Source organism: Hippopotamus amphibius, chromosome 17, assembly GCF_030028045.1.
Source record: "Hippopotamus amphibius kiboko isolate mHipAmp2 chromosome 17, mHipAmp2.hap2, whole genome shotgun sequence".
NCBI lineage: Eukaryota > Metazoa > Chordata > Mammalia > Artiodactyla > Hippopotamidae > Hippopotamus > Hippopotamus amphibius.
Genome location: NC_080202.1, coordinates 6,218,625 through 6,237,263, shown reverse-complemented (window position 1 = coordinate 6,237,263; position 18,639 = coordinate 6,218,625). Strand labels below are relative to the sequence as shown.

At 53.0% G+C, this 18,639-nt stretch overlaps 1 protein-coding gene across 1 annotated transcript; it reads right to left on the bottom strand.

Moving 5' to 3' along the window:
* Positions 1–357: 357 nt before the first annotated feature.
* Positions 358–8,085, bottom strand: TMEM238L (transmembrane protein 238 like). The gene is made up of 2 exons (XM_057715978.1): positions 7,631–8,085; positions 358–1,363 (listed from the first exon to the last, which is right to left on the bottom strand). The coding sequence occupies exon 1, from the start codon at positions 7,967–7,969 to the stop codon at positions 7,730–7,732; it is 240 nt and encodes a 79-aa protein (XP_057571961.1). The 5' UTR covers positions 7,970–8,085; the 3' UTR covers positions 358–1,363; positions 7,631–7,729.
* Between the last annotated feature and the right edge of the window lie 10,554 nt (positions 8,086–18,639).

Sequence of the window (18,639 nt, the reverse complement as noted above, 5' to 3'; positions counted from 1 at the left end):
AAGTGAGAATGGTCAAGGAAGCTTCAGGGTAGGAGGGGAATCTTTCTTCTTGGTGCCTTAGCTAGAATGTTCTTTCATGATATCTCTTCAGGTTCCTGAGTCCTGCCTAATTTTGATAAGCCCGGCTTGTGGCCAAGACAGGGCTTCCAGAAGATTCCATGGTGTTAGGATAACCCGTGTGCTGTCCCCATCCTCCGGGCTCTGTACACTTCTTCCCAGGAGGTGCTGTACTGAATGTAGAACCCCAGGATTTGCGCAGAGGCAGGTGAAGCGAATGGGAAGAAGATGCCCTGAAGCTGGGAGTTTGGGAGTTGTTATGAAACCACGCAGATTCAGAAATAGGTTATGTTGTGTTGACACAGAAGGCCAGTTGGCTTCTTTATTTAGGTAACTACCTCACACCGGAAAAGATCTGAGGCAGCTTCTAAGAAACACATACACATTTAGGGTGAGCCATAAATAAAAAGTACAAAATCAAGCGGGGGGAAATATAAATTAGTGGGGCAGCTGGAGCACAGGTGACAGGCGTGAGGATGTCTGATGAGCCTGTGAAGGTTGCTAGGTGCTCTAGTTGGGCTGCATTAGACTAGATGCAATTGAATTAAGATAAAAATAGAGTCCTGCTCTTAGGATCAAGAAACGAATGACGCAAGGACAGCTCAGCAGAGCCCAGCTTGCTTGTCAGAAAAATGCCCGGAGGGTTTCCTGTGACTAAAAGCGCAACGCAAGGCTCCCGTGTGGCCCGGCTGTGCAAGCTGGGGGTGGCCCTGGTGGTTCCCGGCGTCCAGCACCGAGGAGGGGGCCTCCTGCACTCAGCACGGGCCCTGCACTTGCCTTGGCAACTGGCATGTGGAAATACGCTACCACGGGCCGACTGGTCGACACCAAGAGATGGAAGAGGTGGGCCCTCCAAGGCCTCACACAGTCTGTCTAAGCAGTTCCGCACAATTCGTCCTCGCAGGAGATCCCGTTCTGGCTTTTGTACTTGGTTCCAACAGTTCTTTAAAGGGGCGTTGACGAGAGGAACAGTGGAGGACAGGACTTCTCATTCGGTGCCCAAGCTCACAGTGGCAGGGTTATTGCCGTAAAAGCCCCCCTGTGCGAACGTTAGGGGCTCCCCAGACCCTTACACACGCTGGGGCGCCAGCAGAGGTGTCAGTGGCCGGGGCAGGGCTGCTGGTCTCTTGGTGGGGCCTGGAAGCCGCCGGAAGCCGGGCACTCGTGGCCATTCCTGGCATCCCAGGGGGCGCTTCGAAAGCCTCCACCTCACAGCCTCTGGTTCCTCCTGGGTTCTGTTACAGGATGTACTGCAGAGACAGGGCATCTGCCTGCTTTGCTGCTTCTCCACCAGACGGGACCCGGGCTGAATAAATGGAGACGAAACGGATCAGCCCGAGATTCAAATCCCTCAACTCAAGCCTGGATGGGGTGAAACAAGCACGGTTCTGGGAGTCCGCTGCACTCGGGTGTGAATCTAGTGCCGCCCCTCGACGGCACAGTCACAGCGGGCTAGTCCTGAAACTGCCTTGAGACTCAGTTTCCTCACCTGTAAAATGGGGATCTGAACCCCTAACCCACAGGATTGTAAGCAGCGAATGAAGTCATGAAAATAAGTGGCCCAATAAACACTGAAGCACTCACCAAACCCTCCATTCCCTTTCCCCACCCTCCCCTGCAGGCCAAGCGACTCTCTCTCTGGCATCTGGACCCTGCCACCTGCCTGCATCCCGGGCACAGCCAGACATCCTTCTCCATTTGTAACTTCAGCATCCCCGTTTCCTCTCTGCTGGCTTCCTTCCCCCCACCTGCCGTCCTACTCCATTTTCTGCATCCCCCTCCCCACCCCTGGGCAAAGAAATCACACTTCAGATCAGCTGGGCCGCCAGGCTACTGGCCCATCCCCTCCCTTCCATCACGGAAGATTTCTGAGACTGCTCTGCGCTCACCCCCTTGTACAGCCCCTTGTAGCCGCTCCACAGGGAGCACCCGTCTCGCTGGTGTCCCCACCTCGCAGACAGAGGCTCGTTGCCAGGTCCCATCACCCTTCCTCGGGCTACACCCTTCTTTACGAACCAGCAGCGTTTGAAGGCCAGTTGCCCTCACCACTGCTGTCGTGTCCTGCTTTGTCCTCTTTGTCACCTGCCGGAGCCCTCTGTGGGCTCCCGACCTGCCTTCCTTCCCCAGACCCCGAAGCAGGCAGCCTCCCAGTTGCGACTGGGGCTCCCGTGGGGGCCAGCCATGGCGAGGCCAGGGCTCAGCTCACTGCTTCTTTCCAAGGCTGGACGGTAAGGATTTCAGGCTCCGCGGGCCACACAGCCTCTGTCACAGTGACTCACCCCTGTCGTTCGACACAAAGCCGCCACGGACAATACACGAGTGAATGAGCCTGGCTGTGTCCCAGTAAACTTGACTTATAAAAAGAAGGGAAGGGCCAGATCTGGCCCCTGGTTTAGTGGAAAGGGTCTGGACAGTCGGGGCAGAGGCACCCCAGTCCATCATCCAGCTCCATTACTCACTGCTTCCATTATGTCTGGCAAGTTACTCTGCCTCTGAGCTCCTCAACATCCTCATCTGCGAAAGGAGACTTGTAATAATAACACTCCCGGGAATGAAGTGTGTGCAGCGCCTCCTACTCCCGTCGGGTTCCTCCCTCTTCCTCCTTCCAATTCCCCACCCCACGCGCCCTTTTCTTCCCTTGCCCTGCACCTTCCCACTGGCTACAATCTTGTCCGCAGTCCTGTCTCCAGCCCCGGCCTCCATCTCCATGTCTGATCCCCCTTCTGAGTGTAAAATCTGCACATTCAATGCCAGTTGGGTAGTTCTGCCCATCGATACCGTCTGCACCCCCAGCGCTGCGCGTGCAAAGGAAAACACCTCATTTTGAGGAAGGCCCTGCCTTCCCCTGACCTCCGCGTTCCACGGCGGCTGTGCTTCTGAAGCCTTTGACGCCGCCACCCCCGAGGGACACCAGCACGTCTGCTGAGCCCTCTGTTGTCCACCATGCTGTCTTTGTCCCTCTCCCCTCTTCCCTGGGGCCCTCACTTCTCTCATTACAGCCCCTACGTTCCAATGGTCCACCGTCCCTGTGCCTCTCCTGCCAACCCCTGCTGCACGTGACGCCAGGTTACTCTTCCTCAGGTGGAGCCCAGCCGTGTCGCAATCCAGGCCGTGACGTCATCGGAAGTTCCTCCTTGCTTTCCAAGTGTCAGAATCCTCATCTGGCTTTTGGCATCCTTCAAGTTCAGCAATGAGCACCCCTAACCCCAGTCCCCTGAGTCTGCTCACCCTTCCCGGGCCACCCTTCATTCCCCCCTTTCTGCAGTCCTTCCCCGGCTCTGCCGAGTGCCAGCTCTGCCTGTCACACTCTTACCCGTCGCTCAGGACCCAGATGCTGGAGCCACACACCACCCCCGTCCCACCCAGCCAGGGGGCCCTCTTCCTCATCTGGGCTTTCAGAGCCCCGTGTGAGACTGTGCTGCTTCCGTGGGCTTCCTTCAGGCCCCATGTACTTGCTTTCTCTCTTCCTCTAGATTAAAAACTCCTCCAGGGGCTAGAGAACCATCTAGCCCTACACGCAGCCCCAGTCCACGTGCCAAGCGGGTGTGAGGGCCTTTCCGTCTGGCTCTGCTCTGAACCGACCTGGCAGCCCCACCAGCTCTTCCACGGTAGAAATGAGAGTCTGTATGTTGGAAAATGGTAACGTTCCAGGGCTCAGGGCTGTGAGCTCTCTGTGCCTGTTGGCTCTGGCTGCCGGGGAGCGGGAGTGTTTGCTTCTGTGGGTGTGTGTTTCTGGTACGTGCGTGGCAGGTGTGGGGGGCATGTCGATGTGTGAACAGGGTGGATGGTGTGTGGAGGCCATGTGAGTGTGAGGTTTCCATGTGTGTGTGAGCGTGTATGTGCAGTGGGGGAGGGACGGGTGTGGGGGGGGGTGTTGGTGTGTATGGAAGGTGTAGGTGAGGAATGTGGGTGTGTGCGGGTGTGTGGGGAGAGTGTATCGGGGGTAGATTGTGTGCGTGTTGGGTGTGTGGGATGTGTGGGGGCCATGGGAGAGGTGAGGGTGCATGTAGGGTGTGTGTGTTTGAGGGTGTGTGTATGAGGGGAACCTGGGTGTGTATATGTGTATGGAGGGCGGGGGTGTGGGTATGTGTGTGTGTTTGTGGGAAGAGTGTAGTCTCACACCCTCCTGTAAAAGGACAAGAGTCCTCCCCTGCCTTTGCGGGACTTCACCTACAAGAAATGTGCAGCCAGTCCAGAGAGGAGCAGACAAAGCTTGGGGAAATACGGCGATAGAGTGATAAAAATCGCTTGGTACACAGCTGAGCGATAAAAGCAAGCCACTCATCCCGAAACCCCTTGGGGGCCTTGGAGGTTTAGTGGCCCTGCTGTGTCCTGACTCCTGCCTGGGACGTGAGCTGCTTATCTCTGGGGGGGGGGGGGGTTGTCCTAGCCACCATCCTGCTGAGACTGGGGGACGTGCTGGGCTGTGAGTTCACGGAGCCCCTGCTCTTGCCTTTGCTCCACTCTGAGAATTAGGGAACGGGCAGAACCACGTACAAACTGCCCGTAAATCATGACTGTGGTGGGAGAGGACGTCCAGGCCAGAGGTCATAGAAAGTGAGGGGGACGAGCCTAGGCATTTCAGAAGTATCTTTCAGCATCAGGATTTGTATTCACATGAAGCCTTACGTGAACGTTCAGTGTGCACGTTCATGCCAAAAGCCCAGCGGCAGTGGGTGCGTGTGGTGTGCGGTGGGGCCGGCGGGGTTGCTGGCGTCCTGCCTGCTCGCTCCCTCCCCAGCCCCAGCCCCAGCCCCCAGCGGCCTCCTCTGCAGAGAACAATTTGAAACCTCTCCTGGGAACCAAACCTCCTGGTCTACAGGGAAGCCAGATGATTTGCCTGAGGTCATCCAGGGGGGCGATAAACAGCCCCTATCCGTGAGCAGCCCCTGCACGGGGGGCTCCCGGCCCACTGTAACCGGTCACTCTGGGCCAGCCCCAGATGTTGTCATGGACTCGGGGTCCACGTGGATCTGGATGAAAGGGCCAGCTGGCTCAGGGTCCTGTAGAACTTGGAGTTTGGGGACTGAAGAGGTGAAGGAGGTTGTACGATTATATTCAGTGAACACGCGACACTAGACCCACAACTTCTGACATCGCTTTGAACCTGGACAGAAGCCTGGTGTTCTCACTCTTATACCCACTGAGGAGTCAATGCCGTATGCTGCTTGAAGAATTGGTGGGAATGCTTCAGGGATGTCTGTCCTGGAGGAGGGTCCCACCCCGCTGTAAGGGACCAGCTACCTGCGTCGTGTCAGAGGTTTATTGGAGGGCCCCGTGTTTTCTCAGTCGTCACTGCTGTGGCACTGTACGCATATTAACTTAATCTCTGCAACACCCTTATGCGGTTGGGCTATTATTAGCATCATCCCTGAAACAGAGGCTATTATTAGCACCCTCTCCGTTTTACAGATTTGGAAACCAGGGCGTGGAGCCGTAGCTGGGCCCATAGCTAGTCCATAACTCGCCCAGGCCACGTAGCTAGTGAGGAACTAAACTGGATCCAAACCAGGCAGTCTGGGTCTTGGCCTGTGGTCTTCGCCCCTGGTTTACTGCACTACCTTCCATTCAGTGAAAGGAGGGTGTGCGGGATAAGGAGGCTGGGCTGGGGACCCCTTGCTGCCGAGGCCAGTGACTGAGCTCCCCAGGCGGGCTTGAGCTGCTCACCATGACCTCTGTCATCACGGGCACTGGCGCCTGGGCCGAGGTGTCTTGGAAATTATGAGATCAAACTATGTCAAGCCCTCACGCCTGCTTACATCTCTTTAACGACTTCTTATTGTTCTTAAAATGATGATTAAGATCCTTAAGAGGGATTTTGAGGCCCTGCCCGGTCTAGCCTCCCTGCACTGCAGGGCCCTAACCCTTTCCTGCACTTGCCCTCGGCCCTTCAGTCACCCTGCTGTCTTCTGTTTCCTGCTACCCCAGGACATTTGCTCAAGCCGTTGCCTCTGTCTGTAAGACTCCACCTTCCGGGTCAGTTTCTCTACTGAACGTTTCCAAGGAGCAATATTCCTTTTCTTCCTAGTCCTCACCTGACTGTTATTGTACCTTGTTAGTCAGACTATTTGGTTAATGTCTGTCTCTTGCCTGATGGGAACTCCTTGAGAGTCTTACTCTTCATGGTACCCCCAGTGCCTTGCACAGTGCCTGACACGTTCTCGTGAATGAGCAAACGAATGTGGGGTCCCTTCTCGCTTTGAAGTTTCATGATGCAAAGTATAAGCTGACCCCCACCACAACCAACTTAAGGCACACCAGGGTACCCCCTACTGGGACTCTGGGTCAGTTTACTCCTCTCTGTGGTATGGTTTGTAACAACACTCGGCATGAGTAAGAACCACATTACGTGCAAAGAGCCTCTTCCTGCCTTACCTCTTTCTGACCATTGCAACAAGAAGGGCCGGTAACACTATCCCCATTTTACAGATGGGAAGACTGAGGCTCAGAGCATGCCACCTCCTGTGCAATGTCACCAACAAACAAGTGGTGCTGCTCTGAGCAAGGCCCAGGTGCTCTGACTTCTCATCTCTTTCCTTTCACCTGCCAGGGACAGTTTAGCCTCCCCTCCTGAAACCTCTTCAAACTGCGGCTCTGTCTCTCACTTCCAAGGGTCAGGCGGAATCCCCCAGAAAGACGCAATTATTATTTCCTCCTTCCAACTCTGCCATGACCTTTGCTCTCACGGGCAGCCCTCAAAAGGGAGTGCCTGTCCGTGCCTGAGCGCAGGTCCCTGCCCACCTGGGAGGAGGGGGTGACGACCAAATCAACCAGAACTCCGATTCCAGTCCCCTGGGGAGAGCGGGCCATCTCTAATTCAGGGTTTGGGGGGCTGCACCAGCTCTGTCTTTTGCATTGCACGTCCATGTGAAAAATCTCACAATTATCTGCCTCCTTGGTTATACTCAGTCAACCGAGCGCTGGCCCAGCTGGGATGAAGTGGTCAGCCGGCCATGGTCCCTTGACTTCTGGTCTCCCAGGCTGGCTGGGGGGTGCTGGCTGCCTGGGAGCATGGGGTGGGGGCACTGCTGAGAGAGGAGGCAGGTGTGCTGAAAGGGGATGCGGAGGCAGGTCCTGAGCCCCCCTCCCGTGTGTCCCAGCTGGGCAGGTTGGGGGAAGAAGCAAATGAGAAGGGCCATTCTGGGTGGTTCTACCCTGTTTCCTCCTGCAGCCACCGGCTTGCAAGGCAAGGGCGTGAGCAGCCAGTGGGGGAAATTTCCATCCTCTTCTCCCCAGCAAGGGTTCTCCCCAACAGAGGATCAAGATGGGCTCTTTCCTCCAAGGTTTAAGCTGAAGGTATAACTTCCTGTTCCGCACGGCAGGACCATTCATGGTGGATCAGAAGTAACTGGGTCTGTGGAGACCCTCTGTCCAGTTTCCATACGGAAAAGGGGCCCAGGGGAGAAGTACCTGCCCCACGTTCTCCTGGCCAGCTGGGGCCCAGGTTGATGGAATCCCCAGCCAGGGAGCAGCCTTCGGGCCACCTGCCTGTTTAGCCTCAGAGGGTCCCAGCCTCCCCCTGCTCGTCCCAGCCTCCTGGCCACGCCACCAGGCAGGTCTCATGTGCACTCACCTGGTCCTTGGTGGGGCATTTTGGGTGGGAACAGCAGTATGCCCTTGCCCTTACACCTGCCAGGAAGCCTGTGTCCGTCCTCCTCTGCCCACATCCAAACTACAAGTCCAGTCCCTCAAGAGGCACCTCGATGTTGAGGGAGTACCAGATGGTCCAGAAGAGCAGGCTGAAAGCCAGGATCAGGGACCCCGTGTAGACCAAGAAGTCCCAGAAGTCGAGGGGGGCGAAGATGCCCAGTAGCAAAAGGACCAGGCCCACAGCGTCGAGCAGGAGGGCCACGCCGAGGAAGAGAGCACAGCGCCCGGGGTGGCATCTTCCCCAAGGCCTCCCCAGGAGCATCTCCTGGGAGGCAGGAGCAGGAGGGCCCCAGCTGCACTCCCGGGGCAGATTTGCATGGGAAGGTGGCAGTGCTGCTGGGCCGCTGCCTTCTCTCCCCGCTGGGTGTGAGCAAATGAGTGAGCCGCCCGTCTGGAGCCACACGGAAGTACACGTGGACCTCCCTTTATGAGCATGGCAGCCAGTGGGGCAGGATATTTCTTAACTGTTTCATGGCTCAGGAATGATCCTGACCAAAGCAGCCTGACATCACTGCTATTACAGCCTGACATCATCATCGCCGGGGCCAACCAAGTGATGTGGCGGGGGAGGAGTCAGGGTGCCCTTGGATGGATTTGCAGTGTCAGGGGACTAGGGACCTGTGGGTCTGGAGGAGGGGCTGTCCTGCCCTCGTTCTGCCTCTCGAGTCCTGGGCAAGTCCTACCGGGCTCCTGAGACGTGTGTACGGTAGGGGCTTCCTCCGCTCCCCGCTTCTGCCGTACTATTCCCGGTGGGTGGGGATGGGAGGTGCTGTGTAAAAGAGTTTGTTGATGTAAACACGGTGGATTTTGTAATTGTGCTGTAACAAGTGATTGGCGTCAGCTGCAGGAAACGTTTGTGCGTCTTATAGATTCTCTGCTCTGAAGCCCCCAGGACTGTGCTTCCTACAGCAAGGTTCATCACAGCCCTTTAGGATGAAGGCAGACCCTGGGAAGGGGCAGTGATGAAAAAGACTGGAAGGACAGAGAGAGGACACCAGGGAGGGAGGGGACTCGCACTCTGTCTGGGTGGGCTGGGCGTGGACCAGAAGGTGACCCCAGGCAAAAGTCAAGAAATGTTTACCCTGTTCTCTGGCTGTGTGTGTTTTCCAGACTGACTAACTCCACAATTGCTTTCTGTCTTGGGGACAATGCACGCAATTCTGAGGGGTCATGTGTGAAACAGGTCTTATAACCAGGCCCCTCCCAGGGGGTGTGGAGCGAGTGTCACCTGAGGAAGACATGGCAGCGGTCTCCAGCTGTCTCTGCGGGGCCACACGGCCAGCTGCCCCTCTGTCCCCCATGCACTGTGGGCCTTGAACAGGGCACCAAACCTCTCTGGACCTCTGTTTCCCCACACAACTGAAAAGAAATAAGTTCTACTCTTTCTTTGCCTTTTCCTGTGGATGAGAATAGATATAGGGGGTTCAAATTTAGTTTCCTTGGTGTAAAATAAGCAAGATGAGTGAGAAATTTTCAGAAAAGGAAAAACGCATCGGAGAGGGAGAGAACTTTATAAATGACGGATTTTAGGATCTGAAACACAAGACTTGACTGAAGCCAGGTAGCCAGCCTGGAGCATCTCAAAGTGAGATGTCACTAAATCCAATCTCCCACCCCATATTTGCATCCTTTTCCCAGTCTGTCCTCAGAAAGGATTAGGTACCCACACAAGAACACCTCCTGGGCAGGGGAAGCCGTGAGTCTTCCCATCTGTTGGCCCCAGCTTTGACTAGAGAGAGTTTCTTGGGAAGCACAGTCGACGGACAGCTGTGCCCTCTGTAGGGGCAGGTGGAGGACTCTTAGCATGGCTGGGCCGGGCCAGGCTGGTGTGTCCGGCCTGGCTGTCCACGGATTCCTGGGCTCCTCTGTAGCATCCTGGGTACATATGTGTGAGAAACAATTTTAGTGTGACGATTTCTGTGTGCCAGGAGGTCTCTGAGTCATGGGCCAGCCGGGGTGGTTGGTCACCATCCTCCTGTCTGACGTGCTGGGTCAGAGAGACGCTGATGTTGGGGCTGGGGAGGATAAATTAGGAGTTTGGGGTCAATAGATGCCCACTACTTTTTATAAAATAGACAACCAGCAAGGTCCTGCTGAAGAGCACAGGGAACTATATTCAATATCTTGTAATAACCTATAATGGAATAAAGTGCGGGGGGGCGGGGGGAAGAAGCTGGTAAGAGAGAAAGTTGTCTCCCCTCCACCCCACTTGAGGTCAGCCTCTCTCAATACAGACCCTCTACATCCCAGGGAAACATGGGTTCCTCAGGTTCTGGAACTCCTCCAGATTTTTATTTCTGCTATTTTTCACACCCCAACACACGTTTCTAGCTGAAAAAACAACATATTCACTAGCAAAGGGGAAAAAATTGAAAGAACTCACCATTTCTGTATCCAGAGCTGGGCAGCATCCTCCCCTTGGCCTGCATCCTCCAGAATCACGAACATCGCTCCTCTTCCTTGTGGAAGTGGGCCACCCTGCTCTCCACCTGCAGCCTGCCTTTCCCTTCTCACCCTACCTGGCCATCCTTCCGAGTGGCTGACCGTGGGCCCCCAGGAGCCTGGCCAGGCTGTGAGGAGCCCTCCACCCCTGCCCGACGTGTCTTCCTGCTCCTGCCCCCTGACGTCCATCTCCTGCGTGTCGAGGCATCTAGATACTCACACAGGTGGGGGACACGGGATGTGTGACGGGACGGCAGGTGAGACCCGGGCCCTGAGTGGGACAGGCTGGAAAAGGGCAAGGCCGCGCAGTGGGCGAGTGACTAGGCGTGTGGGGGCTGGAGACTGGTCTAGACCAGGGGCAGGTCATACAAGAAACAGTCACCTGACTTGACAAAGCTCAGTTTGCCGTGCCCGGGTTTAACGAGGAGGCCACCGCCCTCTTCCTCCCCCGGGGAGCTTGCCTGGCCTTTCCATGGTTGGAAACAGCAGCATGAGGGGCCTGGGGCTGCTGTGGCATAAAACCCCAGACCGGGGGGCTTGAGGAACAGAAACTGATTCCCTCCAGTTCCGCAGGCCACACGTCTGAGATCCGGGTGTCAGCAGGCCGGGTTCCTTCTGAGGGCCACGAGGAAGAAACTGTTCCAGGCCCTCTCTGTGCTCCTGGTGGTTTCCTGCTCATCTGTGTCCTTCCTCAGCTTGAAGATACGTCATCTTCATGTTCAAGTATCATTCTCCCTGTGTGCATGTCTCTGTGTCCCCATTTCCCCTTTTCGTAAGGACACCAGTTGTATTGGATGAGGGACCCTTTCTACTCCAGTGTGACCTTATCTTAACAAATTTCATCCTCAGTGACCTATTTCCAAATGAGATCTCATCTGAGGTACTAGGGGTTAGGATTTCAACAGATGAATTTGGGGTGACACAATTCAACCTATAACCGTAGCTAGCAGGTTAGTTTGTTTATTCGGGGGTATCCTTTGACTTTAGCTATGGTGTAGATAGAAAACTTAGACTCTCAAACCAAACTTTCAGAAAGATACTTACAAAGTCAGCACCCTATTAAGGGTGGCCCACCACGCCACCAGGCACGAGGAGGAGTGCTTCCGCCCCCGGGACACCGAGATGCCCTTGGTTGTCCCTGGGTCACTGGGAGAGAAGCTGAGGACGCAGGGCCTTCTTGCCGCCGGGGCTCTGGCTGGTTCCCCCGCCCCCGTTCACTGAGGAGCTCAACATCCTTCACAAGCGGGTAACCCCGGGTGACCCCGGCACATTTAGAAGCTTGAGCAAGTGGGGCTTAAACTAGATTTAAATTGAGCCCCTACTAGGTGTTGGGCAGCGAGAGTAGCATCGAGTACAGAACCTGACAGCAGCGTTGACATTCTGAGGGGGCAGACAAATAATGAATAATTGAAATATAAAGGATATCATTTCAGAGAGGGATAAATATAGTGGAAAATTACAAAAATGGGGAAATGTATGACAGGAGGCATCTGTTACGCTTTCTGAACCATGAATGTGGTGTGTAGGGCACAGCCGGATGCCGGGACCCCTGGCCGGTGACGCCCAGGGCTGGTCCCTTAGGGCCCCCTCTGCCCATCCACTTTTGAGAATCCTCGGGGCTGCAGCCACCCCTGTGGCTCAGAGAGGTCTGTGCTTCTGCTGCTGCCACACAGCTCTGCCTCCTCTTGGCAACTGGGACCTTGTCACTCCCTCGGCAAAGTCATCACGGTCTGTCACCTGCCTGTGATGTCATGAGTATGACAGCCTCTCTGTGACCTGAATCCTAAAGGGCAGGCTGAGATCAAGACAAGAACAGGTCAGCCAGGTGCTCAGGTGACCCAGGGTCATGGCTCTGGGCCTGACTATTTGAATGACCAAGGCTCAGTCACCACCTGTATGGCAGGGCTCCGATGCTGAGCGGGTCTAGCCATATGAGCCTGTGCCACTCATTAGCTGTGTGACCTTGGAAAAGTCACTTGCCCTCTCTGTGCCTCAGTTTCCTCGTCGTCAAATAATCCCTTATTTCACAGGATTACTGTGAAGATTTAGTGAGTTCATTGGTGTAAAGTGCTTAGAAGCTGCACGCTGGGACATAGGTGTTACTGCGTGGTTGTCATTGATGTCTTTTATTACACCCTTTCCGCCACGATGCTTCTGTAGGGAAGACCCTGTGTTGCAAGGGACCTGCCACCGACTCTCCTGCATCATCATCCTCTTCTCTTTATCAGTCTTGGCTTCACCTGGTGGCACCTCCCTGTGCCCCTGCTCCCAGCCCCCACTAGGTCCAAGCTGAGGCCCCCTCCGTCCTTAATGGCTACAGATTCACCACTGATGGATCCCTTAGCCTCGTGAGATGCTTTTCCAGTCCCAATCTCATCTCTACTGCAGCCTCTCTTTATCTCCATCATCCTCAAATTGCTCCACTTTCCTTCCTCTCATAACCCAGTGTTTACCAAGCCTCATACATGCGCCACCCCCAGGATTCTGCCACCACCGCAGTCTACTTCTGTTATTTATTAGACAATATCATATTAATTTGTTAATGTGTTATTATATTAATTTGCTAATATTATCATACTTTGTTAATTTTTTTTCAAATGGATTTTAACTTCAGTTAATTATTGTCACCACCAGTGGAAAACTGCTATGACTTAGCCAGCAAGTATCTAAGAATGTATACACTGAAAACAAACTATCAAATTAAACTAGCCCAGAGGTCCTCAAACTTCTTCTGTAATGGGCCAGATTTTAGCCTTTGTGGCCCATAAATTCTCTGTTACAACCATTCAATTCTGCCGTTGTACCCAACGGGCCATAGTTTTATTGTGTTCCAGTAAAGCTTTATTTACAAAACCAGGCAGTGGACCAGACTCATTAACTCCCGAACTAGACACTCTTGTCTATTGAAGCTGTTGAATCTGAGGCCTGTTCTCTTTCTCACACGAAGGCCTGTGATGCACAGATTTCAGAGGGGACAGATTCACAGCACCCACTCAAGATTTCGCCCCGGCAGTCATAGGAAAGACTGGATGAGAATTGAAATGGCTTTGCCTTTCAGTGTGAACCTGTGTGCCAGCCAGAATCATTTCACGTAGCCCTAGGGGTACGCTGCTGGAATTTGAAAAAACATTGATGCTGATCAGTGATCTCCATTAATCATCATGTATTCCTCCTTTTTCCTGGGCTGGATCCTAGGGTCAGTATTTTCAGAAAAACATTCACTCTCATTTTCGGAGCATCCGACAGTTTTCAGAGATCTTCATTCCTCCTGTTAGACTAGCCGGGGGGGGTTGAGAGAGCTCCCCAGAGCGTCCTGCCTGGGCCTCTAGACTCCATCTATGTGCAACTCAGGGGGCCCTTCCTGCTGCTTGGCAAACCCTTTAGCTTTCTCCCGTGGTCTTTCTCTCTTATTCCCCACAGGGCTGATCTAACCCTTCATCACTCCTACTCAGGCCTCAGGAGCATCCCGCGTCACCCCTCCCCCTTGCCCATCACCTTCGCTCTCAGCAGGTTGATGACACTGTCCCCTGTTTAGCAGAGACTCATATTTCCATGCACTTGGGCTGCACTTGCATGTACAATGGGCATCCGTCTGCGTTTACCCTCAGCTTGTCCTCCTGGTAACCCCGTTCCTGCTCCAGCGTTGAGAGATTCGCCTACGTTCACCCAGAAGATAACAGCTTTGGCTGCAGCCCGTGTGTTGGTGGCTCCGCACCAAATACAAACACCATGTCTCCCTCTTCTTGAGCTCCCGGTCCCCTTACCCCGCATCCTTGGAATCAAGTTAGTTCCATTCTTAATCCCATTTAATTAAAAATTATTTCTGAGAGTTATTTAATTGTAGGGAAATAGATGCAACAAAAATTTATCATTTTACCTATGTTTAACCATACAGCTCGGTGGTATTAAGTACATGCACACTGTTGTGCAAGCATCACCTCCATCCCTCTCTAGAACCTTTTCATCTTCCTCAAATGAAACTCTGTCCCCGTGAAACAATAACTCCCCATTCCACTCTCCCCAGCCCCTGGCGACCACCATCCTACTTTCTGTCTCTATGAACCTGACTACTCTAGGAACTTCATGTGAGTGGAATCTTATTGTATCTATCTCTTTGTAACTGCCTATCTCGCTTAGTATAACGCCTTCAAGTTTCGTCCGTATCATAGCGTGTGTCAGAATATCCTTCCTTTTTAAGACCGAGTGATGTTCCATTGGATACATGGACCACATTTGGTTGATCCATCCATCCGTCGATGGACACTTGCGTTGCTTTCACCCTCTGGCTATTGTGAATGGTGCTGCTGTGAACATGAGTGTGCAAACATCTGTATGAGTCCCTGCCTTCACTTCTTTTCAGTATACAGCTACAGGTGAAATTGCTGGACCATATAGTAACTCTTTAACTTTTTGAGAAACCTCCATACTGCTTTCAATAGAAACTGTACCATTTTCCATTCCCACCACGAGGGTTCCAGTCTCTACGTCCTCACCCACACTTGCTGTCTTCTGTTCTTTTGATCATAGCCATCCTCACGGGGGAGAAGCAGATGCCTATTTAGTTGGATGGTTACTTTTATAGTACCTGGTACATTTATGGAGGTAATTTGTTGAGTTTTCCATCTCCCTTGCTAGGCTGGGCATCCCTTTCCGTCAGGGAGCAGCTCAGCCTTCTCCTTGTAACCCAACACCCACTGTTTATGACTGGATTCATTTTATAACTCCCGGGCGCTCCCAGATGTTGGGAAAGCTGCGTGATTCACCAGAGTTCCTCCAGCTCTGCCCAGATGCATTCACTGTCCCTTTGCAGCTTTCATCGCTTGCTTCCTTGCTGTTTCTGAGGAAGCAGGGCTCCCACAACCCCTTCTGAAGCAAAATGCTTCCATGGTAATACCTTGCAGTCTTATCACACAGTGGAAATGGTCTACTGCACTTCTAGTTTTTATTTTCCACACCCTTTAGTTTTGCCAGCTGTTTCTGTGGGCACTTAGCTCTGAATTAAGTGCTGGGCACATAGTAAGACTTGTCGAAGCTGTAAATCCAAAGGCATCGCCCCCAGGATAGCTTCTGTCTCCATTTTCCTTGCCTGCCTCAGGAGCAGTCGGCTGCGAAGCCTGTTTGCAGGTTCCTGGTGAAGCTGCTCAGGGCTCAGCTGCCCGTGACCCCCTCCCTCTCCCAGCCAGGCCCAGGGTCACGCTCCTGGCCTCTGCTTGGGTGCCTCCACCCCCAAGCCTCCACGGCTAATTGCCTCTCCACCATGGCCTCCACTGGGGCTGAGCTCAGCTCTCTTGAGCTGCTGAGACATCTTTTGGTGCAAAATCAGCTAGACATGAGCTGGAGAAATGCAGTGCCTGCCTTCAGCGAGCTTCAAGTAGGGACAGAGAAGAGAGGAAAGAGGCTTGGGAGAGCAGATGTCAATCAATCATGTAAATTAATGTATCAATACGACAAGATATCAGTGGTCTGAGGTAAAGGACCCCCATCCTATGAGAATGAGACAAAGAAGACATGGGCCAAGGCTTCCCCGAGGAACTGATGTTTGCACTGAGACCCAACGGGTGAGCAGGCGAGCTGGGTGAGGAGGGGTGAAGAGGGGGTCAGGGCCTTCTAGGCAGAGCAGGAGCGAGTGCAAAAGCTGTGCAGGGGCAGGTGGCCCTGACGACGTGGCTGGGACAGGAGGAGAAAGGGGGTGAAGAGCCATGTTAATGTTTTCTCCTGAGAGCATTGGGAAGCTGATGGAGACTGTTGAGCCAAAGGTGGTGTGATCCATGTGTTCTAGAGAGGACTCTCGCTGCTGTGCTCAGAGAGTACTAGAGGGGCCACGAGCCGGCACATGACAGGCAGTAAGCATGGTTGCCGTAGACCAGGGAGCAGGTGAGGTTGGTGACAGCGGTGATGGAAAGAAGTGGGTCGATTTGAGAGACAACCAGGGAGTGAAAGCGACAGGACATGGTCACAAACTCAACATGGGGATATGGGAAAGGCAGGGGTCATTGTCGAAGACCAGGTTTCTGTTTTGTGAAGCGGGATGCTACGGGTGCCTCCTGAGATGGGGGCCGACAGGAAGAGGGCCAGATGTGGTTGAGAAGTTAAGAGTTCAGTTTGGGACATGGTGGGTTTGGATACACTGGTTGGGGGCGCTCGCTCTGTGCTGGAGACAGGAATCTGTGAGTCAGCGACAAATTGGTGATAGGGATGAGATTGCTGAAGACTCCTGGAGCTAGAGCTCAGTAAGAGAGGAGGACCTGGGACGGATCCCGAGGCTCTCCCGCATGTCACGGCTGGATGGACTAGGAGACAGGAAAAGAAATCTATGGAGAGAGGAGGAAACCATGGGCTGGCTGTGTCTTGAATCCAAAGGAAGAAAATGTTTCAAGAAGAAAATGAGTCATCAGTTGTGTTGAATGCTGCTGGAAGATTAATTCCACTAACATCTTCCCAGCGGTTGAGGGGCTCTGGGAGAACGGCCTTGTCTTCCCCTTCCTTCTGAAATATACCTGCTGGTGGTCCTCCCAAGCCCATGGCCACTGGGGCTGCAGGCAGGTGGACCCAGAGGGTTTGAGCAGGTTCCCTGAGCCGGGGAAAAATGGCAGAGGAATTTCTCACCTGTAGGATGAATGAAAGCAGGGGAGCCACTCATGGAGAGTCTGGAGATAGAATCAGAACTGCAGGGGCCCTGAGAAGAGCCCGACTCACAGATCTGAGGAGCTGGCCTTGAGGGCAGGTCCCTGAGGAGCTGGGGGAAGCCCAGCAGGTGGGCTAATGCCTTAGCTTAGAGGACTTGGGAAAAGTACCACTGCCGTGGGATAAAATCTAAAATCTCACTGAAAGTTCAGAATTTCACATATAATTGCCAAAGCATAGTTACTTAAGGACGTAGAAGGGCCAAATAATATTTTAATTAATTAAAATGATAAGTTATTAGTTTAAAAATTAATGATTTTTAAAATTGTGGTAAGAACACATAACACGAGATCTTCCCTCTTAACAAATGTTTAGGTGTGCAATGCAGTCTTGCTAACTCTCGGCACCACGTTATACAGCAGATCTCTAGAACACATTCATCCCGCATAGCTAAAACTTTATAGTATTGTAATTTACAAACTTCATGTAAAAGCTGCTCTGTATCATAAGAAATTACCAAAAAGCAAACAAACAAAAGCAATATGAACCAAAGAAAGGAGGAAAAAGGAAACGCTAAACAAACAAATGCTGGAATTAAAAAAAAAATAGAAAGGAGAAGGAATTTTATTTTTCCAAATTCAAGAAGACAGTGAGACGAATATAGTATAGGAACTGTGTATAGAATATAGTATATTGTACATGGCATATAGTACACTAAATGTGTAATATAGGAGTATAGTCAATCTGAAGATTTCCACTGGGCTCTCAGCTGTGTCATTATAGATGAGCACTGTCCGGTGGAAATTTCTGCAGTGATGGAAATGCTCTATAATCTGTGTTGTCCAATGTGGTAGCAAGTAGGCTCTTGTGGCTATTGAGCATCTGAAATGTGGCTAGCTTGGCCAAGGAACTGAATGTTTAGTTATATTTTATTTAACTTAAGTTTAAATGTAAGTAGCCAGATGAGGCTGCCGTATTGGACAGCACCATCTGTCTCTTGAAAGGGCTGGGCTTCTCTCTTTGGCCGGGTCCAAACCAGCTCTCCTCAGTGCCCTGGGCCTCCAAAGAGGGTGCTTGGCATTAGGACCTAGACACTCAGCTTCGAGCCCGGTTCTGCCCCCTCTCAGCCCAGGGCCCATTGTCCAGCCCTGCGGCTTACACACTACACTGGTGCCTATGGGCTCTGAGAAGCCCATTGATGATGTCTGAGGACAGATAGACAGAGCCTCAAGGAGGAGGGAGCAGCGGGGAGCAGAAGGGCACCAGGGTCTTTGCTCAGATCCACCTAGAGTGGCATCTACAGAGCAGGCTGCTTCCTGCCAGGGTGGATCCTCAGCCTCCCTGGGCATCTGTGCCGGGCCCTGGGCAGGGCTCAGAACACTTGGGCTTGCAATGAGTTCTCTGGGACCTGCCCTCCTAAACCCACAAGGAATTGTGGAGTCTCTCTTCCCAGGACCTGAGACCTTTGTCCTCACCAAGCCAAACTGCTGCTTTTACCCTGGAGAAGAAGGATGAGGAATGGGGATGGGATGACGGTGGAGGTTGAGCAGATTTCTCCCTGGGTCCATTTTCCCTCTTACATGGTTGCTTATAACCTTGGGCAAATCGCTGCATATCTCTGAATCTCAATTTCTTTGCTTGTAAAATGAAAACAGTAGTACCTACCCTCATTACTCCCACACAGAGCAGTTGTAAGGACGGACTGTCACCAGTCATTCATTTAACCAGCACTATATACCACAGAGCTCTTCAGCGAGAGGATGCACTAAATGTAAAGGAGAGAGAATCAGAAAGACCCGTGCCAGGAGGTGACCACAGGGTGCTTCAAGGAAGCCTTCCTGGAAGAGGTGGTGCTTGAGCTAGGAG